The sequence below is a fragment of the Puma concolor genome, chromosome A2 (assembly GCF_028749965.1).
Source record: "Puma concolor isolate L17-30 chromosome A2, mPumCon1.1.hap2, whole genome shotgun sequence".
In the NCBI taxonomy this organism is placed as follows: domain Eukaryota; kingdom Metazoa; phylum Chordata; class Mammalia; order Carnivora; family Felidae; genus Puma; species Puma concolor.
In genome coordinates, this window is record NC_141668.1 from 91,714,846 (window position 1) to 91,742,551 (window position 27,706).

Consider the following 27,706-nt stretch of genomic DNA (forward strand, 5'->3'; position numbering starts at 1 on the left):
TACCTTCTATTTTATATAGATTTCAGTGACAATCACCATGTAACTGTAATTAGAGAAAGATAATAGGAGAAAAACGGTTTCATTTCCAAACGAAGGAACAAAACTATTATTACTTATACATGGTATAATTATTCACATAAAATGCAGGAGATGTAGGGCAATCTATAAATTTTTAAAATTAATGAGGCTTAGAAAGCCTCATTTTTGTAGAAAATCAATAGATGAAAAAAATCAGAAGTCCTATATGCCAGCAATGAACATTATATTTTAGAATATAAATGATAAATGATAAATGTTACTATGTATAATAGTAACAAAAGCTATAAGACACATAGACATAAATCTAAATTTTGATCTAGAAAATTATAACTTTATTGATGGATATGAAAGACCTAAATGGATATATTGTGTTCATAAATAGAAAGCCTTTGTATTATAAATATGGTCATTTTCTCATATTGATCTATTAACTGAATTCAATTCCTTTCAACTGAAGTCCCACAAAGGTTTTTAAGAACTTGACCAGCTGATCCTAAAATTTATACAGGAGTACAAGGCTCACAAAAGCCAAGATGACTGTGAGTAAAAACAGTGATGGTGCTCTTGTGCCTATCCTATCAGACATCAGACAGCAATTTTTACTGTAAACTTACATATAGTTAAAGAAAGAAAGGCCAAATATGGTGCTGGTACAGAGCATACAGAAAGAGTTACAATTCATATGGAAACTTGACAGATGACAGAGATGACTAAAAGATGCACTTTTAAAAATGGGTACTATGAAAACTGGGTAGGGAGTATGGGAAAATATAAAAACTAGATCCCTACCTTAAACCATATACAAAAATGCACTGCCAATGGCTTAAAGACCTAAAAGTGAAAAACAAAACTATCATATTCAGAAAACAGGTGAGTATCTTTATGATCTTGAGAACTGGAGGCACAAAAAGCATAAACTATGAAGAAAGAAAGTTAAATCAGTATTAGGATAAACTTGTGTAGGACAAAAATCATATGGTGAAAATACAAGCCATGGACAGGGAAAAGATATCTGCAGACTATACAAATGCCAAGGAATTAGTATCCAGAATAAAGAGCACCTCAAATCTACAGGGAAAAAAAACACACCACAATAGAAAAATTGGCAAAGGGTATGAATAGGCAATACAGAGTAGGAGAAAACTAAATGGCCAATAAACACAGAAAAAGATGACCAACCTCAACAATAATCAGAGAAATACAAATTAATAAACATCGAAGATTTTCAAACATTTCAAGCCCATCAGATTGGCAATAGTCCCATAACATCAAGTGGCAAGAATATGGGGCTACAGGGACTCTCACATATTGTTGGTGGGAGACATTAAATGAGTACAAGCACTTTACTGACCAATTTGTAATACCTAGGTTCCAAGTGAAAATGTGAATTATCTCACATTCCAAGAGTTCCACTTTTAGTGATATGTCCTAGAGAAGCCTTCACACATTTCACAAAAATGTTTATTTCAGTGCTATCTTGTGATAGTGAAACTTGCAAAAAAATCTAACAATATTTCAGTAAGGATAAGGCTGTATCTGTAATGTTTTATTTCCTTAAAAAGACAAAACCAAAACAAATCTGACACAAAACAAAACGTTAGCATTTGTTTAATCAAGTGGTGGGTGACCTGGTTATATATGATTTCTTATACTTACCTATCTGGAATACTACATAGTTAAAAATTATTTATATATTTTTAATGTTTTATTTATTTTTGAGACAGAGACAGAGCATGAGCAGGGGAGGGGCAGAGAGAGAGGGAGACACAGAATCCGAAGCAGGCTCCAGGCTCCGAGCTCTCAGCACAGAGCCCGACGTGGGGCTCGAATTCACAAACTGTGAGATTATGACCTGAGCCTAAGTCGGATGCTTAACTGACTGAGCCACCCAGGCGCCCCCATAGTTAAAAATTGTTAAATTAAGTGTGAAACATAAAGCACGTAACAAGCAAAAGCATTTACAGCAGGTAAAAAATTACTTTAAGTATCCATATCCAAATGACCTCAATTCATGAAAACATTAGCAATGATGCTGTTTATAAATAATTCTCTGCGTCCTACCACCTAGTAAGTCAAAGCTTTTACTTTTTTAAAAAAAAAAGATTTTTTTAAGTAATCTCCACTTCCAATGTGAGGCTGCAGCTCACAACCCTGACGTCAAGAGTCACATGCTCCACTGACAGAGCCAGCCAGGCTCCCCAAAGCTTTTATTGCCTGTGTCCTGGACAGTAACTTATACATTGCTTAACCCTGTCAGGTTGACTCAAAATCAGAATCAAAACTGGAAAGTGAAAACGCAACAGGATGGACTCCTTTCTGGATTTACTGTAATCTCTCTATATATATACCTATGAACTCTATATATAATAGCTATGAACTTTTGATGTCATTAACTTTATGTACAACCACCACCCAACAGAAAAATAAATGCTCAAACATCCAGGACTCTTTGAGGAATATAAAGGGAGACCCATGTAATCTTGAAGCTTATCTTGCGTCTGTGCCCAAGACCACAACCTTTCCCTCTCCAGCTCTAGGGCATACTGTAGCAGATGCTTTCAAAAGCTAGTAATCAGAGCCAACATTTCCAAGGCGCCTACTGCTGAACACTGTTCTACGGACTTTACATTTACTATTTCATCCTCAGGAACACTCTTTGAGGTCAGTGCTTATTCCCATTTTTCAGATAAGCAAATCGAGACACACAGAAGGTTAACTAATTTGCCTAAAGTTAACTAGCTAGTATGCGGTGAAGCTACGATTCAAATTTACAGGCGGTTTGATTCCAGGGCATATAATCTTAATCAAGAACCTCTGCTGCCTAATAATGGACAATGAGAAAAAGTTTATCAGGAAAACTTAACTTGAAACTTACAAAGCATTTTTTAAATTTTTTTTTTCAACGTTTATTTATTTTTGGGACAGAGAGAGACAGAGCATGAACGGGGGAGGGGCAGAGAGAGAGGGAGACACAGAATCGGAAACAGGCTCCAGGCTCTGAGCCATCAGCCCAGAGCCTGACGCGGGGCTCGAACTCACGGACCGCGAGATCGTGACCTGGCTGAAGTCCGACACTTAACCGACTGCGCCACCCAGGCGCCCCACAAAGCATTTTTTAAACAAGAGTGAAAGAAAAAAGGATAGAACCAGGGTCTCCAAATCGTTTTTGTCTCTTTTATTTCTTGCTAATTTTTGTTTGTTTGTTTGTTTTTTTGAGAGAGAGAGAGAGAGAGCAGGGTAAGGGCAGAGGGAGAGAGAGAATCTTAAGCAGGTTCCATGCCCAGCGTAGAGCCCTACGCAGGGCTCCATCTCACAACAGTGAGATCATGACCTGAGCTGAAATAACAGTCTGACGCTTAACCAACTTAGCCACCCAAGCGCCCCTCTTGCCAAACATTTAAAAAAACTATTATGATATTCTATTTCTTACTTTGGAAATCAATTCCATTTTGTGTTGCTCCTGCCTTTAAGATGAAGGTTTCTTTGTAATATAACAATCAGTGCACTCTTTCTTTTAACTTCTTTATTAAGTTTGTTGCATAAAAGATATACATTCTCATACTGACAATTCTTGCCATGAACAAAAGCAACAAAAATAAGGCAACAGCAAGATGTGCTTCACATATAAACAGTCATGTGGTAAGAATGAGAAATCTGGCCCTGTACAACAAAAAGATTAGAAAGCAAAATGTGAATAATCCCTGCATTCAGAATATACCCAAATGTGTGTGCAAAGACAGTGCACCCATAATACAGCTCACTTAAATTCTTGTTTATGATGCATAATTCCTTAATCATCCAATTGTGCAAGAAGAATGAACATGAAGAAACATGAAATCCAAATTGCATTTGTTTTCACAATATCAATGCTACACACTCAAAATAGTAACTTCATTGAACCTAAAGGTTAAATGTTTCAAAAGTGAAAGGCAATCTTAATTGTTTTAACCCTATAAAAGGGTCTGCAAGAACAGGTGGCTTATTTTTCTGCTTGCAAGGAGACTAGGTCTCAGCCTGCACTTAAGTGGCATGAACAACAAAGGACAGCAGACAAATACCACTGAGAGTAATGCCCAGACATATCAAAATCCCGAGTTGAACCACGTTCTTTCTACTTCTATAGCAAGTCTATTAAACAACCAGCATAATGGAAGCTTCTGCCTCATGCAAAAGAATCACTAACTTAGCTATACATCTATCAGAAATTTCCAAACCCCATTTCCAAAACAAATTTAGTACACCTATTAAGTACTGTAGGTCACTTAGAAAAACAGAAATAAAACATACAACCAGTCTTTGCAATTAAAAGTTTTTCATAACATATAAACAATGTTCAGATACAAATTCTAAACTAAATGTTTTTTCTAAATATGATTTATGTAATCAAGGCTTTCTCAAACAAAGACAGGTCTTAGATATATGATCTGTACAAACTTACAGTAGTGTATATTCCAAATAGAGATTTTCCTCCTATTATGATATGACAATGTAACTCTTTTCTGAGTGAAGACATATGTTAAGGCTTAAGGTGTAAACACTTTGGAAGGCAAACAACTTAGTAAAGAAATAACCAGTCATTTAAAAATGTGTATCATCTCATAATAGGCCCCTGAATTTTCAAATTTACATGTGAGAATACATTTACATCTTAAATTTCTAGGAAAGGCACAGGCTTTATATAAAAAAGCAGCAAAATTTCAAACCCACCAATTTATTGAAAAAGCCATTACTTTTATTAGAAACAAATAATGCTTCTCAAGATGTTGGCAACAGGTCAAAGTACAGACATATGTTTCATACAGTGTATTTTTCCCTTTAATTATATTCCAGAAGGAGGTGGAATACCTCCTTGGCTGTGGGAAGCAGAAGTATTTGATGGACTGTGTAAACTGGTCTCCTTGTACACAAACCACGCATTTCCTCCCCAAAGTATCATATTCAGAAAGCCAAAGATCTAAGAAAGAGAAAAATAAACAAGAAAATCTAGTATCTACTTAAAAATTTATACCCATCTTAGTTTTCCTTTGAATATTTAACATTCCTAGGCAGAACACCATGATTTCATTTACAATTTAAACTACAGATAAAGAATAAAAAAACCCGAAGATTTTCGATTTCAGTGCCAAATCTGAGTATATAATGACTTATTCCCAATGAAATGAAGCTAAAATCTCCAAATCTGTAACCTATGAAATCATGACTAAAAGAAACCTTACCTTGCCATGCTCATCATTACCAAAAAGATGGGATTAAGTTTAAGAAAAAGTATGTCTGACCCTCCTATCACTACTTTGTCATTAGACTTCAGCGCTTCTCGGTGAAGGTGAAGGTGACTGGGAGCAGGAATCCTTGCTTCTTTCCTCAGGAGCTTTCACTTTTCTCCACCTGAATGGTTGTAAACTGCCCCTGGGACTCTTATATTTCCCTCCTTTCTCCCCCACTGCTACTATCTCTCCTACTCCAACAGCTGCAGCCAGAGAGAAAGGCGTTCACACAAGAACTTTACTTCACATCCTACGGTGGTCAACGTAACAAGAACTTTACTTCACATCCTACAGTGGTCAACGTAACAAGAACTTTACTTCACATCCTATGGCGATCAGTATAATGGAAATGGTCTTCCCAGTTACAAATCTGACAAGATCAGAGACGAATAAACTGAAGCTAACCTTTTTTCGTTTTTTTTTTTTAAATAAATATAAGAATAGTGACTTCTGATGGAAGAGGGGGTAAAGAGCTTGAGAGTAATATTGTATTACCGAAGGCCAAATGCTTTATATTTTTTGCATATTTGCTTACAAAAACACTTTGGAAGTTGTTCATCTCAGATCATGGTCAATATAAATGCAAAAAAGGGACTTTTAAATCACAGTTGTAACACAAAAATTCAGCCCAAATGCTTTACAAGGCAGTGCTGACTTATCCACTGGAAAAATATTTTCTTGAAAAGATCGACTTCCTTAAACATAATATAATCAGCATATTGACAACGTATTTAGTAATACATTTATCTGTATTTTAGTAAGATGGCAGACTAAATATTATTTAAATTTATATACACCAATTTTTAAAGATCATTTAAGAAACCATGAAAGTAAGACTTTCATAGACCCAGTGCACGTGGGATTAGAGAACAGGCTCTAAAGTCAGACGTGGTTGACACCTTGGCTGGCCAACTTCCCAGTTGTGTCACTTGGGCAAATTAAGACATGAGCTACTTTTTCTCCCAGTTGTAAAAATGAAGATAATGATACTAGCTCCCACATTCCTCTTCGGATTATTGGATAACTTAAACAAGATGAATGTAACGCCCTTAGCACAATGTCTGACACATAGTCTTTATAAGTGTTAGTGCCCTTCAGGTAGAAGTCTTGCCTACTCGATTTTAATGAAAAAGACTCAAACATGATCTTGTTCAAACCTGTTTAGCAAGGAGTAGTTTTCTTAACACACTTTTCTTCACCGTAACAAAGGTAAAGACTGTCTGGTAACTAGGGTCCTGAGAGCTTAGTAAAAATAAAAACAATATATCCAGAGATTTAGTAAAAACTATTGCTTTCTTATATTACTGGTAAAATTTTTCTAAGTCAAAGAAAATATCTTACAAATACTGCATACATACCACAGACACATTTAGGGATCCCATACTAGTCACAGAGCCGAAATAACATGTCACTTGATGGTTACAAGGCTGAAGTTCCTTGACAATACCGGGACCGGTAGCTATTTTAATATCTGTGAGAGCTTTAGCCCAGGCTGAAGTGCTCACCAACCACAGAAAAGTGGCAACAAGAGTAACAACGAAGTCCTAAAGCAAAAATAAGTATGAGTTAATAATGAAGAGCACAGTGAACATTGTACACCTGTTTACTATTACCAGTCCAGTGCCTGAGCTACTACAGTGAATAAGACTTAGTCATCTCCTTACAAGTCTGAGATTATTTTTAATTTTATTTTTTTTAATTGAGAGAGAGAGCATGTGTAAGCAGGGGAGAGGGGCAGAGGGAGAGAGAGAATCCCAAGCAGCATGGAACCGGATGGGGGGCTTGATCCCACATCATCCCACATTCGGCTCTGCCTGAGCCGAAATCAGGGTTCGGACACTCAACCAACTGAGCCGCCCAGCTGCCCCAGGAGTCTTAAGATTTTGACAGGAGAAATCGGTTTCACGTAGCCCTCACCAGAACCTTAACTAAGCCGCTCACTCCCAGGATCATATCTCAGACCCTGTCAACCACCAAACCACTCTACCCCTCCCTAATTTCAGTTTCACTCACCCCACTTCCCAACATCACCTCTCTTTCCAGCTCACTCCCTCAGGCATCCCAACTGCAAAAATCCTTTGATACCACTGAGACCTATAATCTGATCTCACCACTTTTAACTGTCTCTCAGTTTTACTCATGTTCTCATTTCCCTCTTAACTTCTATTCTACGGTCCCTCATTACAACCCCTTGCACACACTCTCAATTTCCTCGCCTTCCCCTGCTTTCTCATACTGTTTTGGCAAAACTCTAACTTCAGTTAAATCTAATTCTCCAAGACGGGAATGAAAATAAAAAACTTAAAATAAAAAAAAAAAATCTAGCTGTTGAAAAGCATGCATCCAGGATGATTTGTTTATTTTAAAATTCGTGATCCCCAAATTTTAAGGATACTCATTATATTAAGAACAACAACAACAAAAAATCTCTCAAGACATCTTCTCATTAGTAATTTTCTACTGAAGTCTTTGCTACTTATTACATTTCTAATAGGACTGCATTTGTATAATATAAAGTTTAAGTCCTCCCTTGTTTGGTTTTCTTGTAAATTAACCACCAAAGTGGAATAATGTAAAATCTGTATCTTCAAATGTTGTGTATTCTTAGCACCTCGATGCACCTGAAGCTAAGAGTTCCTTCACATCTGCAGCAAAGGTCTTCACAAGCTCAGAAATGGGTTCTGGAGCCCACCACAGAGGTGTTTTGTTTTTCACGTCAACCTGGTTAGTTTTTGATTACTTTTCCCAACCAGCTTGTAGTCATTTATTTAGACTGCACACCAGTAACCACTCACAACATACAGAAACTACTATATATAGCCTGTCCACCAGGTCAGGATGGCAAGGAGTAAATGCCTTGTGATGAGAGAACCAAAAACAATGACTAATTTTACAAGGATGGAGGTATTTATCTGCATTTTGCATGTGAGCTTTCCAGTGCTTCTGGTCTTCTTTCAAAAAAAGGTAGATCAAAGAAAAAAGGACAGAAATACAGCTTAAATTTTGTGTACCGTGGGGGTGCTTTCCTTTTTGCTTCTGCACTTCTGGCTGTACTTTTGTTGCAGATAGACTTTCTTTTTCTTTTTTTTTCTTTTGAGAGAAGGAGGGAGGGAGAGGAAGAGGGAGAGAGAATCTTAAGCAGGCTCCATGCCAGTGCAGAACCTGATGTGGGGCTCAATTTTACCACCATGAGATCATGACCTGAGACAAAATCAAGAGTCAGAAGCTTAACTGACTGAGCCCCCCAGGTGCCTCCCAGATAGACATTTTCTAAACACTTAGAAACATTGTAGAAATACAATGCCTTTTGGAGAACTGATAAATAGTCAGTCTAAGGTTATCAGACCTTAAACAAGTTCTCTCTGGGCTGAAGTTCATAGCTTTACCCAATATATATCAAATCCTTTTGATTTCCAGGTTTCTTCCTTCCAAATTCCTAATTAAAAGACACATTGATTTTTTTCTTTTCTTTTTAAAATGTTTGTTTATTTTTGAGAGAGAGTGAATCACGCTGACAGCAGAGAGCCAGATGAGGGGTTTGAACTCATGAACCATGAGATCAGGACCTGAGCTAAAGTCAGATGCTTAACCAACTGAGCCATCCAGATGCCCTAACACTGATTTTTTTTTTTTTTTCCTGATTATGCTCTTTAAATCTACTTTGCTGTTGGCATGACATTCTACATTTCAAAAGCAGGTAACTTTTCTGAAAATGATGCACAAAGTAACCTGGGGGGGTGGGTGGTAAATGTGGACCTCTGAAGATAATTTCTGTCCTTCTGAGGGCCCTGGCTTTAGGATGCAATCCATCTGAATGGTGCACCTGCAGTTCTATAGTGCACAACTGGTAACTGCCTATGGCAGCCTTGGTCCCACCAATAAATCAGGATATGATTCATGCCAGAGTTTTAGGATTTGGGATACTTATCTTTGTTTGGTTTCGTTTTTTATTTCTGCTTCTCTGCATGTAGAACCCTTAAGCTCCTGCTATTTAACACCAAAAAAGTGCTACATTTACTTAAAAAGGGGAGTAAGTCACAATTGAAATGCACCTAGAAATACCTTAGCAGAGAATTGAGAATATCACCAAAAAAGCATGCCCTCATTAGCAAAGAGTACTTAAAACACTTAATGTTGTATTTGGCTATATTTTAAACTTGGTTATCTCAAGAAAACTTTTTTCATTTATATGGTTAAAAGTAGAATTCAAAATTTAATTTAGAAGCTTGAATTTTTACAGACAAGAAGCATCCTTTATATATTACAGTAACAATAAACCACTTAAAATAGCTAGTTCTGGATTATCTCTCTATGACCACTAATTGATCACTGAGATGGAAAATTACTTCTGGCTTTCTGAATGATGCAACTAGATCACAGTTTTATAGTTTTTATTAGAAAAACCCTCTATAAAAAAGATTTAGATGCTGCTTTCAGAAAGTGTGATTTTTAAAAGCTCATAAAACAAAATATGAAAAATAAAAGGCTCATTGCTAGAGTTAAAAATTTGTTGGAATAATAACAAAATGGCAAGAAATGTCTTTAATACTTAAATTATGAAGAGTTTTAGGGGCACCTGGGTGGCTCAGTTGGTTACGCGTTTGACTCGATCTCAGCTCAGGTCATGATCTCATGGTTCGTGAGACTGAGCCTTGCTTCAGGCTCTGTGCTGACAGAGTGGAGCCTGCTTGGGATTCTCTCTCTCCTTAGCTCTCTGCCCCTCCCCCACTCGTGCTTGCTCTCACTCTCGTGCTCTCTCTCAAAATAAATAAACTTAAAAAAAAAAAAGAATTTTAACTAGGGTGGCTGGTGGCTTAGTCAGTTAAGCACATGGCTCTTGATTTCAGCTCAGGTCATGATCTCACACCTCATGAGATTGAGCCCCATATCAGGCTCCACACTGACAACGCTGAGCCTGCTTGAGATTCTCTCTCTTCCTCTCTCTTTCTGCCCCTCCCCTGCTCACCCTCACTCGCTCTCTCCCAAAATAAATAAACTTAAAAAAAAAAAAAAGGAATTTTAACAAGATATAATATCTCTATGATCATCACAACTCCTTAAAAATTTTTTTTCTTATTATGTTTATTTACTTTTGAGATGCAGAGAGAGACAGAACACAAGTGGAGGAGGGGCAGAGACAGAGGGAGACACAGAATCAAAAGCAGACTCCAGGCTCTGAGCTGTCAGCACAGAGCCCAACGCGGGGCTCCTACTCACAAACTGCGAGATCATGACCTGAGCCAAAGTTGGATGCTTAACCGACTGAGCCACCCAGGCGTCCCTTTCATAATTCCTTTTTATGTCTCGAAAAAGATCATGAACTCAGCCGAAACCAAGAGTCGGACCCTTAACCAACTGAATCACCCAGGCACCCCGGGAAGTTACAGATTCTTAATATGTAATTTCTATTGATTAAGCCCTGCAAATTACAATAGTTCATGTCTATCTTTTTGAAAGATATCCAAGAAAATATTTTACGAAAACATGAGGTTTAAGAATCTCTTCTCAAATATAAGAAACCAAATAGATAAGAATTTTAACAGACTGTTTCTTTCCTTACTTACCATTTGCATTCCTATGATCCAGGCAGCAAAAATTAAAAATAAATAACAAATAAAACCTGTTATCTTATTTAATAATTTCTTTACTCAAATAGTCTTTCCCTTAAAGTAACTTCACAAATAATTAGCAGATGACAGTGTTTTCTCAAGATATAAATGACCAGTATCACAAAAACACCTCTGTTCTCTGTTGAAGTAAATAACACTAACACTGACTTTGTAGTTATTCTTTTGTTGTGGATGCCTAGCTTAAAACCATGGCTTATCTCTGCATCTGTACCAATAATCCAAAGATTCTACTACCTAAATCTCAGAGACTATTTTTATTTCTAGCTCAGTAGACTCTGAAGCCAAAAAATGGTGTTAGGACTTCAAATCCAAATCCTTTGTTGCCATCTCCAAGATTCAAAATTAGCATGAACATCACTAATGCTGAATCCCCTATTCTTATAGAATTATCTGGGTCAGATTTTAAATGAAGGAATTTAGGAATACAGACAAGGAGTCAGCAAACTTTTCCTGAAATGGGCCAGAGAGTAGATATTTTTGGTCTCTCTTACAACTATATAACTCTGCCACTGTGACATGAAAGCAGTTATAGACAGTATGTAAATGTTTGGGTATGGCCGTGTTACAAAAAAACTTTATTAAAAAAAAAAAAGAGTCAGATGTGGCTATGGGCCACAGTTTGCTGATTTCTGATATAGACTACTAAGTTCAATAAAACATTGTAGAGGGATAAAGGGGGTCTTTGAAAAGAGAGGAAAAAAAGAAGAAGTAGGAACACAGTCATGAGACTACTGGTATGGTCAGCAATCCCTCAAATCAAAGGCATTAATTTTCTACTTAATTTCTCTACTACTTGCAACCTAATATGCTCTATATATTTGAGATCTTTCATGTTAAAATCGAGTTAGAAATAAACAGACCTCTGTATTCCCCGGAGTACGGAGAAAGTGCTGCAAATACGCTCCAAGAGTTGGGTTCAATGTGACAACCAGAGAAAGCTGAATCTCATGTTCACACAAATCAAAGTATGCTGAACTGGGTTAAGCCGAGAACTTTCATTTCCAGTGTAAGAAAACCTCTATTTAACTCCAAATATGATGTATGCTTATCTCATACAGATGATTTTTGTATAAAAATAAAGTGATTACTTACAATCATGGGAAGTTTTCGACTATCCCGATATAGGTTCGTATAACCAACATAGAGCAGAAGGGCAGCTAAGCAGTACAGGAAGACAAAGACTGCAAATGTAACGTAGAATTGTGCAGAAGAAGAGTAATCTCCAATAAGGACATAATTTTTCCAATTTATATCACACACGTTTGCATTTGGAATTGCATCAAATGATGCTTCATTCAACCTATTAAAAAAAAGGCTCAAATAAATTTGTGAATTATTCAGATTCTCCCAACAAAGACAGAAATACATAGGCAGAATATTGAAATGACATTTCAAAAACACTCCCAAAATGTATCACAAAAATGTATTTTCCTTTGGAGAAGAAGAGAGGAAAATTCAAATATTTAAATTAAAAACTTCCTAAGAAACGTACCTAAATTACAAATTATGCCTGGTCATTGGTTTATGATAGACTGAATACAGACTGAATTAAACACTTCACACTCAGACACTATCTTCCTGCAATACAAATTTAGCAGATTAAGAGAGCTAATAGAAAACAGTTTGCAATTTGAGACATGATACACCACTACAGGAGGCAGAGTCTGTGTAACTGGCACCAGGAGAGCCAATTATCATTCACATTTTAACCCTAGATTAATTAGCTGCTAACTTTAGATTGCTTTTACATTTCCTTATCTATAAACTGCAAAAGCATTTATCACTAAAGATGCCCTAACAGTTCCTCATATAGCAGCTTTATAAGAGAAGAGTTGGGAGATGGAGAGACAATGATTGATGACCAGGCCCTTGCTATTTGACCTATTTTTAGTGTAAGGTTTTATTTAATCATCAAAACAACTTTACAAGGTAAGATTCCAACTCAATGGATAGAAATCTTGAGTCTTAGAAATGTCAAGTAAGTAGTAGATGCAAGATTTACACCATGGTTTAAACATAAGACATATTCAATAAACACTTTCAACAGAAGAATTCACAACAAAATATTAATTTTACTTGGAGAGTAAGAAAATAAAGAAACATAGAAACTCCTCACTTTACATTGAGTACGTGTCTTAAAATTATATAAAGAATACTATTATTTAGTAATTGCAAATACATGAAAAATTCGGAATTTTCTTAAGTTGTGTTTGCTTCTCACACAAAGGTGATGGAGCAATCTACCGTGGGATGACAGAGTAAAATGTCAAGGGAAGGTCATACAAAAGTTTCTAAATGCTTACTCTCATTTTCTATACTTCATCACAGGCCAGGAAGACAGTTTGCAAACAGGCACTGGTCTATGTACCACAGCCTGTGTAGCAATGATCACCACTTACAAATGAAGCAGGCGTGCAATTTCTAATTTTGTACTCCCCAAGATCAATAAATTGTTGGAAACCTTAAAGAATCAACATGAAAGTAAAAAGAGCTGTTAACCATAAAAACAAACAAATATCTTACCTGAATGGATAGGCAAAAGCAGCTGTAATCGTTTTATTTTCATTACCTTTATGACAAGTCAGTTGAATTTCTGTTTTGCCCTTAAAACCTCCACAGGTGGCAAAAGCAAAGATAGAAGCAATCTATACAAAGTGAGACCAAAAAAAGGGGAAGAAGCATTACTGTACCCAAAACATGGGTCATTAAAACTTTAAATATGTTGATTATTAGAAACTGGCTCACTAGCATTCCAGAAATTCTTCATTACAAATTAAATATAGACAGGGAAAAACATTTAAAAAATTTATTTGCAATTGTCAACAAGAAGTTAGTACACCAGCCCATATAATTATTTTGCTCCTACTTCAGTGTACCTACTAAACATTAGTATGAAATTCAGAGGAAGTTGTATTTTAGAATCAAAATCAAAAGGGGTGAATTGGAGGCATTTTTATTTGGAACCTAATGGTAACTGTAAAGCCAAGAGACTGGTAAGCGACGAGGAGATGCTATTTCATCAGCTTGTACGACTTCATTTTTGAGTACTTCCAGGTCTCAAAAAGTTCTTGGAAATTTGTTTTCCTGATCATGCATATACTTACAAGAAGGTAATGATGCTCTGTCCAATGCTATACATAACAGGAAAAAACTGGAAGCATCCTAAATGCTGATATGGAATCAAATAAACTGTAATTCATTCACAAGACAGAACATTATGCAGTCATTAAAATGTTGGGGAATATTCAATGATACTGAAAAATAATCACTACATATAAAGTAGGTTTATGGGGTGCCTGGTTGGCTCAGTTGGTAAAGTGTGTGACTCTTGATCTTGGGGTAGTGAATCTGAGCCCAAAAAGTTTGTTTGCACATGCATTGTGCATGTGTCTACACCTATGCATATTATACAAACTACAAAAACATACATCAAAATTTTAACAGTGGTTACTTCTTTAAAAAAAATTTTTTTTTCTTAAACATTTATTCATTTTTGAGAGACAGAGAGAGAGTGCGAGTGGGGTGGGGGCAGAGAGAGAGGGAGACACAGAATCAGAAGTAGGCTTCAGGCTCTGAGCTGTCAGCACAGAGCCTGACACGGGGCTCGAACTCACAAACTGTGAGATCATAACCTGAGCCGAAGTCGGATGTTTAACCGACTGAGCCACCCAGGTGCCCCTACAGTGGTCACTTCTGAAGAGAAGATAAAAATAACTCCTTTTTCTGTTTGAAGCTTCTAAATTTTCTACAAAACAAATAACCCATATATGGTGTAGTGGCCAAAAGTTCAATCCGTCAGCAAATTCTGATGGCTCTATTTAAAAAACGTATTTGGAATGTGATCACAGCATCCTGATCTAAACCACCGTTACTACCTCTTGCCTGAATTATACTCTAACAGCCTTCTAAATAATCCTCCTCCTTCTGTCCTTGTCTCTCCTTCAGTCTACTGGCAATATATCAACCAGGGTGATCTTTAAAAAATACAAGGCAGAAAACTTTATCCTTTGTTCAAAACTGTCCAGTGGCTTCTGAGTTCTCTCTGAATAAAAACCAAAGTTCATTTAATGGTCTACAAGATCCTTTCCTCCCTTAATAATTCTGATTACATGTGGCTACTTTTCCCCTTGCCAAATCTCTCTACACAAAACGGTCTCCGTGCTATTCCTTAACGATAAGGGGTAAACTCCTCCTACAGAGCCTTTGCACTGGCTATTCTCTCTGCCTGGAATATATGGTTCACTTCCTACTGACAGCTCCCCGTTCTGCTATGACTTCATGAGAGACGTCTTCCCTAACCACACTATATCAAGCGAGAATGCCCCAACCCACGCTACTTATTCCCTTTATTCACGCTGCTCTATTTTTCTGCCATTGTAATTACCATTGCCTGATAGTACTTAAGTATTTGTCCATTTTTCACTAGAATATAAACTCAAAGAGGGCAGAGACCTTGTTTTACTCAAGGTGACACTCATCTAGCAAATAGCTAAAATTCAGGGCAGAAGCCTACACTGTTAAACACTGATATAATGCCTCTCATGGATTAATACAGGGCCTACAACCAGGTCATACCCAGGATCATAACTATCAAGAGATTTCTTCTTTTCTGTAAAAAAGATACATGAAAAGAAATCTGGTTACAGATAGGAAAAGTCTGAGGTAATGTCCAACAGAGAGTTTGGAGTCTTCAGTTAAGAGTTCACAGGTTAAGACAGAAAAATGGATACTCTCTACCCATAAATGTACATGAATACAGACTGAAAGCAGAAGACCAGAAAACTGGGCATATAACCATTTAGGATTATAAAAAAGAAACAGGATATACAAATTTAACCAATGGAACAATAAAGAGGCCAGAAAGAGACTTGTGTGTAACTAGATAAATTATATCTAACAAAGCTGGCGCTGCAGATCACCAAGGAAAGCAGTGTGGTGGTTTTAAAGATAAGTCCACAAACTCTGATACTCCTCCCTCAAGAGGTAAAGATTAATTTTCTTCCCTTTAAATGTGGACTGGACATAGTAACTTGCTTCTAGTAAACTGAATATGGTAGAAGGAATGGGATGTCAAATAATGGAATGGGAAGTAATAAAGAGTCTACAATTTCTGTCTTCCATTCTCACTCTCTTGAATCATTGGTTCTGGGGGAAGCCAGCAGCCATGCTGGAAGGATTCTTAGGCAACTTAGAGACTCTTGTGATGAGGAACCAAGGACTATCAGCAACCAGGTAAGCGACGCTGGAAGTGTATCACTTGAGGCTTGCCGACAGCCACGTGAGTGGGCTGGACACTTGAGACAACTCAACCCTAGCCAACAGCTTGACTGCAACCTGGGAGACCCTAAGCTGGAATCCCCCAGACTAAGCCACTCTCAGGTTCCTGACCCACAGAAATTATGAGATAATAAATGTCTGCGGTTTTAAGTGCTACGGTGGGTAGCAACAGACAACTAATATAAAGGAGGACTTCAATAAATGGTCCGGATGGGCTAAAGACAAATGTAAAATGTAAAATTCCCCTTAAAAATTTTAAAGATAATATAAAAGAACATCTGTGACCAGAGGGAAAAAAAAGTTCTTAAGATTAAAAACCACACACTAACCATTAAAGATTGTTAAATTCAACTACAGAAAAAGAAAGTTTTGAAATCAAAAGTCAGCTCCGAATGTAAAACAAGCTACAAACCAGGTGAAAGTATTTGCAATAATGTCACAAAGGATTAGGATCAACCAGTATACAGATCTAAGAGAAATTCTTACCCATGTGTACTATAGGACATGCACAAGAATGTTCACGGTGACACTGCTTACATATCAAAATACACATAAAGAGTGGAAGCAACAGGAAAATGGATGAAATATAATATCAACAGTTATAATGGAAAGTTTAATAGCAATAAAAATATATGAACTATAGCTGTCCATGTCAATATGGATGAATCCTAGAAACCTAAAGCTGAATGGGGGGAAAAGTTGCCTAAGATTTCACACAGTATGATGCCATTCTTTTAAAAGCTTTCGTTACTGGTCTACACCACTCCTGCCACTATTTTTGTTCAGGCCCTCACTGTTTTTCACAGGAACTAACCCAACAGACACTTCCTCTCATTTCTATCTCTTCCGTAGCATGGGCTCGTGTGGCTCTCGAGCACTTTAAAAATGGCTTGTCTGGGGGCGGCTCAGCCAGTGAAGCGTCTGACTCTGATTTTGGCTCAGGTCATGATCTCACAGTTCCTGAGTTTGAACCCTGCATCAGGCTCTGCGCTGACAGTGTGGAGCCTCCTTGGGATTCTCTCTCCCTCCCTCTTCCTGTGCCCCTCCCCAGCTTGCACTCTCTCACCCAAAACAATAAACTGAAAATAAATAAACAAGCAAATAAACAAATGAAAAATAAAAATGGCTTTCCCAATTAAGATAGCTATAAGTGTAAATCAGACAATGAATTACAAAGACTTAGCATAAAAAGGTAAAATAGTTCATCGTTGTTTATATTGATTACTTACTGAAAATATTTGGCTTTATAAATAAAATATATTTTTAAAATTAATTTCAGCTGTTTCTTTTCACTATTTTAGTGTGGCTAGTAGAACACTTAAAATTATTATGTGGCTTGCATTTGTAGTTTGCATCGTGCTTCTACTGGACAGGTGCTTTAGAGCGATGTCACACTGATCTGAAATAAAGATCTGGTCACGTTACTCCCCTGTTTAAAGGCATTTTCTTAATGGCTTTCCAGAACTAAATTTAAGAAAAGAAAAAAGCCCAAACTCTTAATTTGGCCTAAGAGGCATGGCTGAGATAGCCTCGACCTCATCTTTCTAGGTTTATATGCTCTATTTCCCTGCCAGGTACTGTTAAGACTCTGTTACACTGTACTACTACCACCCCTGAAACCCGTCATGTATTTATTTCACCTGCCAGGAACTGTCTCACCCCTAAATCTGTTCTCTGACAAGCTCACCTTTAAAGCCCTACCCAATTTCTTATGGTAGAACGATTCAGTCTCCTGGGTCACCATAGACTTCATTAGCTCTACTATAGGCACTTTTCTTGTGTCTTGCCTTATTTAAAAACCCAAAACAAAAATAGTAAGAACTAGTTTCTCATTAAATACAAAAGTTAGTAAATAAATGGCATACTGTACTAAAGCTGACCGCTCTTAACCCTATTGCCTTTTCCTGTCCCTTGGCTGTCACATCTGTGCATTTGGTCTTACTCAGGATTTTCGGTGCCCACCCAGCAGAAGGTCTGGCACATAGCACATGCTCATTAAATAACTACTTAATTAAAGGAAAAAATAGATTTCCAATAATCTACAAATAAAGCATTTCAAGTCTTACATAACCATCATTTCAAAGCTGTATTTTTGTTATAAGGATAAATAAATGTCATGTTTGCAATTCTGGTCTTTATCTTACAGGAAAAAAAGGACAAGATACACCCTTTACTAGATAAAGTACAAAACAACCTGAAGATAAATTATATGACAACCTCACTTCTCTCTATATTCTACTGCTGTTCTGATTTAGATTCAAAATTATATACTGGCAGCCCATGACGAAACCTGGCCTGCAGATACTATCTGCAGAATTCATAAAAAAAGGTGAATCTGTTGTATTTTAATACCAGCATACGGCACATAAAAATTTGGATTTCCTGCTTTGCCTTACTGTGGGGAAACTGAAAACATGGCAGCATCAGACCCATATCCCATAAAGCAACAACCACGTGGAACTGAGTGACAGATGACACATTAAGAACCTGTGTTTTTTCCAGGCTGCTGCCACTCTCTACTGTTCCAACAATCCTCAGGATGCATGTCAGTTACCAGGAATCAATGAGATTATATACTATTGTTTTTCCTCCAGACAGCTTGTCCTACTTGCTCACTCTGGAAGGGTGGTTCCCATGTGCACTTCAGTCTGCACCCCTAGTCTAAATGAGGGGTACTGGAATGCTGATTTCTACTTCCTTACCACTTATAAAACTCATTTTCCCATTCCTCTCTATCCCATGAAGGACGGCTAAAACTGCTGACATGAAAACCTATCTGTAGAGAAACTAGCGAGAATCTAGGGACAGGATGACAGCAAGCTTCTCTTCAGGTCAAAAGGCTCCACATTCATTATGACAGCCTCAAGTTGCCAAAGACACAACACCACTTAGTTCTCTGCCCATCAGACTGGTACTAGACACATGGCAGATCCTTCACTGACGTTTGTAACTTTGGAGTGAACTTTCAGCCTGTTCTCTAGAACAGAACTCTCCAAGACAGACTGCAGTGGTCGATTAATCGGTATACCGGAAGAAAATATTTGAACTTCTACTTATATTTACTTTTAGACTTAAACACAGAATTACAATTTTATTGAAATTAATATAAGCCTGAAACCCATGCTGGATCTGTAGGTCCGAGTCGCATGCCAGTACAGTATGTTAGGTATCCTGAAGGTGAGAGGAGTCCCACCACGCGAGGGCAGTGATGCCTTCACCTATTCTTTCCCTTCTAGTGTTCATGTAGCACAAGGTGAAGATGCCTGGCTAAGTGGATTTATGGAATCAATTATCGAATTTTAACCAAACCAACCTTCACAAAAATAGACCAGTAGTAGCTTAAAAACATCTTCATATAAATTACAGACTAATAACACAAAAATTCATGTCCAAAAGAGAAAACAGAAGCATTAACCCCTTGTATGAGCTATATTCATCAGCTACATTCCAAGGTAAAAACAGATTCTACTTAATCAGATCACAAGAAGATCACTACACACACACACACACACACACACATTCAAAACAAGGATTTAAAAATATGAATGACATAATATGCCTTCAGATACTGACAAAGTAAAATATGCATCTAAGTTATAGATGCATACTCGGACTTCATGCACAAAATTTTACAGATAGGAATTCATGACAAAAAAAAGTTTGGAGACCCCTGGTATTTTCAAGGAGTTATTTATAGCCTGTAAGCAGAGTGCCAGTCCTAGACTTATTTCTAGACCTTGCTCAGCTCACTGAGGCTTCTATTGGGAACACTGGTACTCATCTATGTATGGGTGTTTTTTTACAAATTTCTAGTTGCAGGGTCCTGACTGCTACTTGGTTTCATCATTAATCTGATGTCATCTACTTAAACTTCTTTCTGTCCAAAGTTCAGTCTAAGAAAATGCTATAACTGAAATCTTCAGAAATAGACCTAAAAAAAAAGAAATAGACCTAAAAGTATATTGTATACGAGTATCATGTATATCATGTTTGCCTTTACAGTCAGTACGATTAGATGCCTAGCACCAAAGTATTGATTTTTATGAGTTAAAGTCTTGATGCATTTACTAAAAACATTCCTTTTTAAAAAGTTTTGTTACTGATGCTGCCATTTCAGTTTATTCCCACTGTACACTGAGCAGTGAAGCCAGTTACACTTTTCTAAGATGTCCCTCTGTTTGTAAAGTACAATCATAGAAAGTTCTAAACAGCCTGCTAGTACAGTTCTATAACTCTTAAGAATCTGGATCATGAGAAGTATACTGGAGTTCCTGGTGAAATAAACAGAAGTCTTTTGCTAACTCCTAACTATTATATGTTGAAAATATCTTTCATTGCCATGCGTTTACAGAACAAAAACAACAACAAAAAGCCAGTTTTACTTAAGAATGTCTTTGATGAAGCAGCAAAAATTGTGATTTTGATTAAATCCCCACCAACCCTGGAGTCTTCTTAATATTCTGTTTGATGAAATAGGATGTGCAAACACTTTAACTACACATTATGGTTGTCTCCAGGGAAAGCATTTAAATAACTGAGCTATATGCTGAACTAGTTGGGATTTTTTTCATGAAATACCATTTTTACCTGAAAGACAAAAAAAGTCATTCAGACATTGCTACCTGGCAGTTATTTTTCTCAAAAATGAATGAAGTGAGCCTTTTATTTCAAGGAAAACTGGTAGTATTTGTTGCCATAGGTGTAATTCAAGCTTTCAAGTGACTTATTGCTGTGTTTTAAGGGGCGCCTGGGTGGCGCAGTCGGTTAAGCGTCCGACTTCAGCCAGGTCACGGTCTCGCGGTCCGTGAGTTCGAGCCCCGCGTCGGGCTCTGGGCTGATGGCTCAGAGCCTGGAGCCTGTTTCCGATTCTGTGTCTCCCTCTCTCTCTGCCCCTCCCCCGTTCATGCTCTGTCTCTCTCTGTCCCAAAAATAAATAAACGTTGAAAAAAAAAATTTAAAATAAATAAACGTTCCCTTAAAAGCCTCTGCTTGAATTTGTGATGTGGCAAATATCAATAGACACAAAAGCGCTTTGAGGTCCTCAATATTTAGGAGCATAAAGGGGTTCTGAGACCAAAGTTTATGAGAACCATTGTATTAGAGGACTGCTCTGTTCTCTTAATTTTCCCTTTTACATTTTAGCAGAGTGCTATTTGTATGTATGGAGTGAATGCGTTATGTGTGTTTGTGTATTCTCAAAGCACTTAAAGCATACATACGCTGTCTGTGACAATGACATTCGATCTACCCTTCAAGGGTGCTCATGGTAAATAAGTGAGAATCAGGTAGAACAAACAGAGAACAGAGACATAGGGGTGAGTCTGTAAGTCTATGAACAAGCTTTAAGTGCAGTCTCCTGCTGGGCATAAAATGTTATTTGAAATCCTTTTTCCCTTTCTATAATAGGGTGAGGGGAGTGAACACAAATGGCAAGGCTAGGAGAAAGGGAAGTTTCCTGAAAGGTAGTCTGTTACCAACAGATAGCCTAAAAATGTAAAAATTAAGCAAATGGATGAGGCAGCAGTCTATATATGCCCCGTCTCCCACACTGTGCAATACAAGTAATTTGTATTTTCTAGGGTGCTTCTCTGTGCTATTTTTGAACCATTAAGTTAGGATAAAACATGGCCACTGTTTGCGAAAATTTTATAATTTACTTAGGATGGCTAAATTTTAAGTATTTTACATAAACTACTGTGTGTATTTGAAAGTTTGTTGTTTAAACAAATTGATATATGCAACTTAAAGAATTACAGATTTTCGTATTTACTGCTTTTCACACTAATTTTCTTGGATCATAATTTGTCCCAAAGTAATGTTTTTAAGTGTCTTTTGAGTTTGCTCGTTAATTGTACGTATAAAATCAGAAAAAAACATTCAAACTTGATAAAAGAATCAAGAACATTTTACTTTCAACTCCTAACATCTTATTATAAACATACATCTAACAAACAAGAAAAAAATTCACTTCAGATAACTTAGGCTTTTGTGTTTAAGCCAGAAATTTTTGGTAATCCATTTATTAATTTATTGAAAGACCAGTTAAAACACAAAGGTAAGTTAGCAAAATGACTAAGAACAGACTGTCACAGGTGATCAGAAGATTAAATGAGAAAATACAGGTAAAACCCTGGCACATATAGGTATACTCAATAAATATCTGTTAACATCTAGAATACATTTGACCACCACAGACAAAAATATTGAGAGATGGTTAATAATTCTAAAATTCAACTTAGTGTATAATTCCTTATATACTCCCCAAATAGTATCTCTTCCACAATTTTGTGTGTGTGAATTAGGAAAGCACATTACTTAGATTCATTAAGAGCTAAATATTTGTTCAGCGTTCACCTGTGCAAGTTAGCAGCAACAAAGTCCAACACACAGTGTTTAATATTTTTAAATTTTAATAAAATCATTTCAATGAAAAACTGTTGTCTAAATATTAGGGATATTTGACTTTAAAGTAAGAACCAAATTAAAATTTACCACAGAAATATTAAATACTTTAAAAAGCTGCTTTGATAAAATTAATCTTTGACTTTACTTCTGTGTTCTACTTCTACACATGGGGCATTTATTCTTACTTAAATTTTATTTATTTTTTTTTCAACGTTTATTCATTTTTGGGACAGAGAGAGACAGAGCATGAACGGGTGAGGGGAAGAGAGAGGGAGACACAGAATCGGAAACAGGCTCCAGGCTCTGAGCCATCAGCCCAGAGCCCGACGCGGGGCTCGAACTCATGGACCGCGAGATCGTGACCTGGCTGAAGTTGGACGCTTAACCGACTGCGCCACCCAGGCGCCCCTCTTACTTAAATTTTATATTGTCACTTTGATAGGCTTCTAAAGGCAGAAAAACAGCAGACAAGTGAAAAGCATATGATACATCATTTCTAAAGTTTAAAATATGGGTGGCTTAGTTGGTTAAGCGTCCGACTTCGGCTCAGGTCATGATCTCACAGTTTGTTGGTTCCAGCCCCCAAGTCCGGCACTGTGCTGACAGCTAGGAGCCTGGAGTTTGCTTCCCATTCTGTGTTTCCCTCTCTCTGCCCCTCCCCCACTCATGCTCTCTGTCTCTCTCTCTCTCTCTCTCTCAAAAATAAATAAACATTAAAAAAAATTAAAATATGTGTTAGAGAATTTAGTGATCTTGAAGGACCAGGAGATATATATGTCTGTCATATGGGCTCAGTTCTCTCCACTGTCTGGGTCTACCGTCTTCCTAGAAACACAGCATCTCAGTCCTGAGAAACCTTCTAAGAACTGTTCAAGTACATTATAATTGTTCACATATTTATTAATTCAATTGTTCCAATAGCCATATGAAGTACTGCTATTCCCAGAGAAGTGCAACAAAAATTCAACTTTCACCGAGTACGTATCACATGAAGAGAACTACAATGACATTGCTGGTCACTGTTACTAGGTGCCAGAGGTAGATTAGAAAAAAAAGGAGGGAAGAGAAGGAATATAACACGGTGGGTGGCTGCAGTTTAGAAACGAAGTGCAAATGCTTCTGCTCTGGTGATTTTATTTTTATTGTCAGTAAATATTTACTGGGCATCTAACCCCTTGAAAGTTACATTTCATCAGGTTATATCTTAGTCTAACATCTTCCAGAACCTTGCTAGAGATAAGCTAATTTAGGGAATTATTCTTTTAGTCTTATGGATGGAAAGCAACTTTAAACTTTTTAAACTTTAAACTTTAGATTTGTTTATAATCATTATTTATTGACTGTTTTTAGAGGTAACCAGCCACACCTCAATCAATGCTTTATGAAACGAACAATTCATTCAAAACAAATTTAAAAATTCCTACTATGGGCCCTTCTCTAGAACTTTGTTTTATCATTCATTCCCTCTCTGCCTCTGTTTTTTAAGCTCCAACAATTCTATTCACAAGTCTCTTCTCTCAAGCCCACAAACACATTCAGTCCTTCCCATCTTCAGAATGGGTTACCACCAAATCTCTTCACCTTCAAGGTCAAATAGTGGTTCACTTTCACTGTCTTCACTTTCTTACCATATATCCATTTGACCTAGGACCATCTGGTTTCTGAATTTACTGACACCGCTCTTATAAAGCCACCAACAGCCTCCTGCTTACCAAAACCAAGGTATGCATTGTAGTCCATATTTCACTTAACCTCTTTCTTGCACCTCTTGATATTGTTAGAATAGTAGTCTTTTCTTGAGATTCTAACAGTGAGGCCGAGATGTTATTTTTCTCCATGTTCTTAATCATTTCTTCTCTTCCTTGCTGGCAGATATCTGCTGAATCTCCAGCCCATTCTTACCTTTCAAACTCTACATCCATACAGCTAACTGCCTAAACTCCCTTTATATAATCTAGAAACCACAAACTCAATATACCTAAAAGTATACTGCGCTCCAACCAAAAATTTGCTCCTTCTCCTTAGTGATCTTAGACAGAGTACCGTTACCAACCGTGTCAGAAATTTGGCAGTTATCTTTGAGTCCTCCCTCTTCTTCACCCTCCCTCCAAATACATTTTAATGTCTCCCTTCCTTCCATTATTACCTTTCTAATCCACTTTCTACATTACAAATGAGAATTTCTAAAGAGCGAATCTAATTATTCACTTGTTTAAAATCCTTCAATTGAGTCTCCATTCCAAATGGCAGAAATTCTGGGCTTAAATGGAAGCTATCCAATAAACATCTTCAAATTCTGTACCCCACAAATATCCATTTTCCTAAAGAAAGCACCCAGATCATCAAAGGTTAACCCTTATAAGATTGGCCTATAGGATTGGCCCATAGGATACACTCCTAACTCTGCAAGCCCTATCTATAAACCTTTTAGAATCATCTAAAACCACACCCTCTTCAGTACCATTTCAGCCAACCCCAACTACTTTAAGTTCTCAAACAGGGCTATGCTGCTTCAACTTTTCACACCACTGGACATATCTCCCCTTGCTTGGAAAGCCACTCCCCACATCCTCACCAAGTGAACAAGTACCCATCTTTCAAGTGTTCTTTCATCTATGACATCCCCCCTAGTTCCTCCAAGCAACTGATTTCTTTCTTTCACGTACTACACTTTGCCTATACTTTTATTAAAGTATTTATCAGGTTATCTTGTGTAATATGTTGTTCAAACTAAAAGTAGTTATTTCCTTAAAAAGCTTAAACAGGATATTTTTCAAAATATATCAGACCTATGAGCACTAATACACTTATCACTAATGCTTTAAAATATTAAGGAAAAAAGTTATGTCTGTTTGGTTTAAAAAAAGACTGACAAATAATGCAAGCACAAATACAAACAAGTGCCCCATTTATCGAGTGAAAACTTTAATTATAAATTTATCACCGTCAATGAGATAAGACTTTTTCTTAACCTTTATATTTGATTAGCCCAATTAAACATGATTTTCCTCCTGCAATTTCAAATTTTTATATACTCAAATATTTTTCTTTCTTTTTAAATCTGGACCTAGGTTTACAGAACCCTAAGTGTGTGTGTGTATTTATGTCTTTAAAGTAGACATCTGTGTGAAATCAGCACCATTTCACTCTTCAGAGGACAAGTAAAACTTTGGAGGAAAAGTAGGAAACTTTTTGAAAATCAGCTTGAGTACCCATTACATATTTTGAGTTTCTGTGTTACTCTAAAACACATCCTCAGTAAGTTATTCAACATAGGAATCTGGAAGTTCTTACTCTTCACCAGTGTATCACTAAAATATAAGGTTAAAGAATTACGGATGTAAAATGTTGCTGGCTATAAAAACAACTTGGCTGCAGTGGCTAGATGCCAGCTGCCTATTAATCCAGGCCTGAAAATCAGCACTGAAACATGTACTACGCCACGAAATCAGAATCAAATGTGCAGAGCCTGATGTATTCGCTAACTCCTCCAAGTGACCAGTGCCAAGGTCGAATTAATAAATCTCCTTTGATGTTAATGACTGAGAATGTTCCCAGGAAAGAACCAAGAGGTGACCGCCGGATGTCTCTTGGAAGTACCTAAAACAAACTTGAGAGCGATTCCTAGCCTGTATTTGAGTGGTACGGACTGATTGGACCCGTTGTGTAGAAGACCTTCTCCCCCACCTCCGTCTGCTGCCCTGATCCACAGTTTTTATCCATTTTTAACTTGGAGCCATCTCAAAAGCAAACTAAGAACCGACTGCTCGTCCAATCACTTCGAGAAGGCACAACCAGCTTTCGACGGAGCGCGGCCTGCAGTCAGCACCGGGCAGAAATGCACGGGCTGGCCCTTTCCACCGGACACGCAGAAGGCAGCGCCGGCCGGGGCGCGACTCCGACCCACCAGCTTTCGGTTAGACCGCAACAGGAAGTTTTCTTTTCCCTTGCGGGAAGCAGCGCAACCAGAAAAATTTGAACTCCGACTCCCTCGGGAGCACCCAAGGGTGAGCTTCGGGGTGGAGGGCGGCTTCGCCCGGGACCCAGGCGGCCGAGGGACTCGTGACTCGACGCGGACTGCGGCGTCCCCGCCCCGCGCAGGCCCAGCCCGCGGTCCCCGTCCCCTCCCCGCCGTCCCGTCCCGTCCCTCCCGGCGGCGGCGGGCGGCCTCGGGGCCCGCGCAGACCCGGCCGCCCCGGCTCTCGCTCCCGCTCCCTGGGCCCCTCGCCTCCCAGCCGAGGGCGCTGGCCTGGCCAGAGCGGGCGCGGGCACGGTCACAGCGGCGCGGTTCCAGGCCTCGCCGGAGCGGGCTGCACTCACCCACTCGAGGACCTTGATGAAGCCGAGCGGCTCCTTGAGCGGGTTGAGGTTGAGCTGGAAGGAGGACATCCTCTGAGGGAAGGAGGGAGAGAGAGTCAGGACCGCGGGTCGGAGGAGGAGGGGGACCGACAAGACCGAGGAGCCGGGCGGCGAGGAAGAGCAGGCGGGGCGGGCTCTAGGAGGCGGGCCCGGGAGGCCACGGGGCGGGGCGGCGGCGGTTGAGCCGCTGGCGGAGGCGCTGAGGCGGAGACGGAAGAGAGGCGGCCGCGGGAGGCGAGGGGTGGGCTGGGGCTGGGTAGGGGAGGTGCCTCCCCGGGCCCCACCTGGCCGAGCCGGCTGATCCGCTGGCGAACCAAGTAGATGTTGGACGCCATGCTGCGTACGCCGCGCCCCCTTCTCTGATGACCAGCCCCCGGCGCTCCGTCTCCTCCCGCGCATGTGCGCGCCTCGGTGCCGCACCCCCACCCTCCGCACCTGCGCAGCACGATCCGCTGCCGTGAGCCGAGCCTTGGCGCGGGGCTCTCAGACTCCCGCCCTCCTCGGCCGCAGCCTTCTTCCAGCGGCTTCTGTTCACAGTTCCCGATTTATAGATGGATTTTCAGTTCCCAGTTTATAGATGAATTTATAAAATTTTGACACAGACGTAAGAAACGTTTCAAGGCTATTAGGGGACTTCTGTTAAAATGGTGGAAAGTTGTTGCAGAACAGCTCAGGAGCGTGATTCATCAAACATTCTTATGGAAATGGAGTTCATTGTGAAAATTATCATTG

The 27,706-nt window shown here is 38.5% G+C and overlaps 1 protein-coding gene and 1 long non-coding RNA gene across 2 annotated transcripts; both read right to left on the reverse strand.

Annotated features, from left to right (window-relative positions):
• Positions 1–1,482: 1,482 nt before the first annotated feature.
• LOC147583316 (uncharacterized) lies at positions 1,483–2,923 on the reverse strand. The gene is made up of 2 exons (XR_015243037.1): positions 2,418–2,923; positions 1,483–2,387 (listed from the first exon to the last, which is right to left on the reverse strand). It is a non-coding gene; the product is annotated as an uncharacterized LOC147583316 (long non-coding RNA).
• A 624-nt stretch (positions 2,924–3,547) lies between these two features.
• On the reverse strand, positions 3,548–27,357 carry SYPL1 (synaptophysin like 1). The gene is made up of 6 exons (XM_086696933.1): positions 27,259–27,357; positions 26,936–27,007; positions 13,457–13,578; positions 12,026–12,233; positions 6,662–6,847; positions 3,548–4,993 (listed from the first exon to the last, which is right to left on the reverse strand). The coding sequence occupies exons 1-6, from the start codon at positions 27,307–27,309 to the stop codon at positions 4,859–4,861; spliced, it is 774 nt and encodes a 257-aa protein (XP_086553059.1). The 5' UTR covers positions 27,310–27,357; the 3' UTR covers positions 3,548–4,858.
• Between the last annotated feature and the right edge of the window lie 349 nt (positions 27,358–27,706).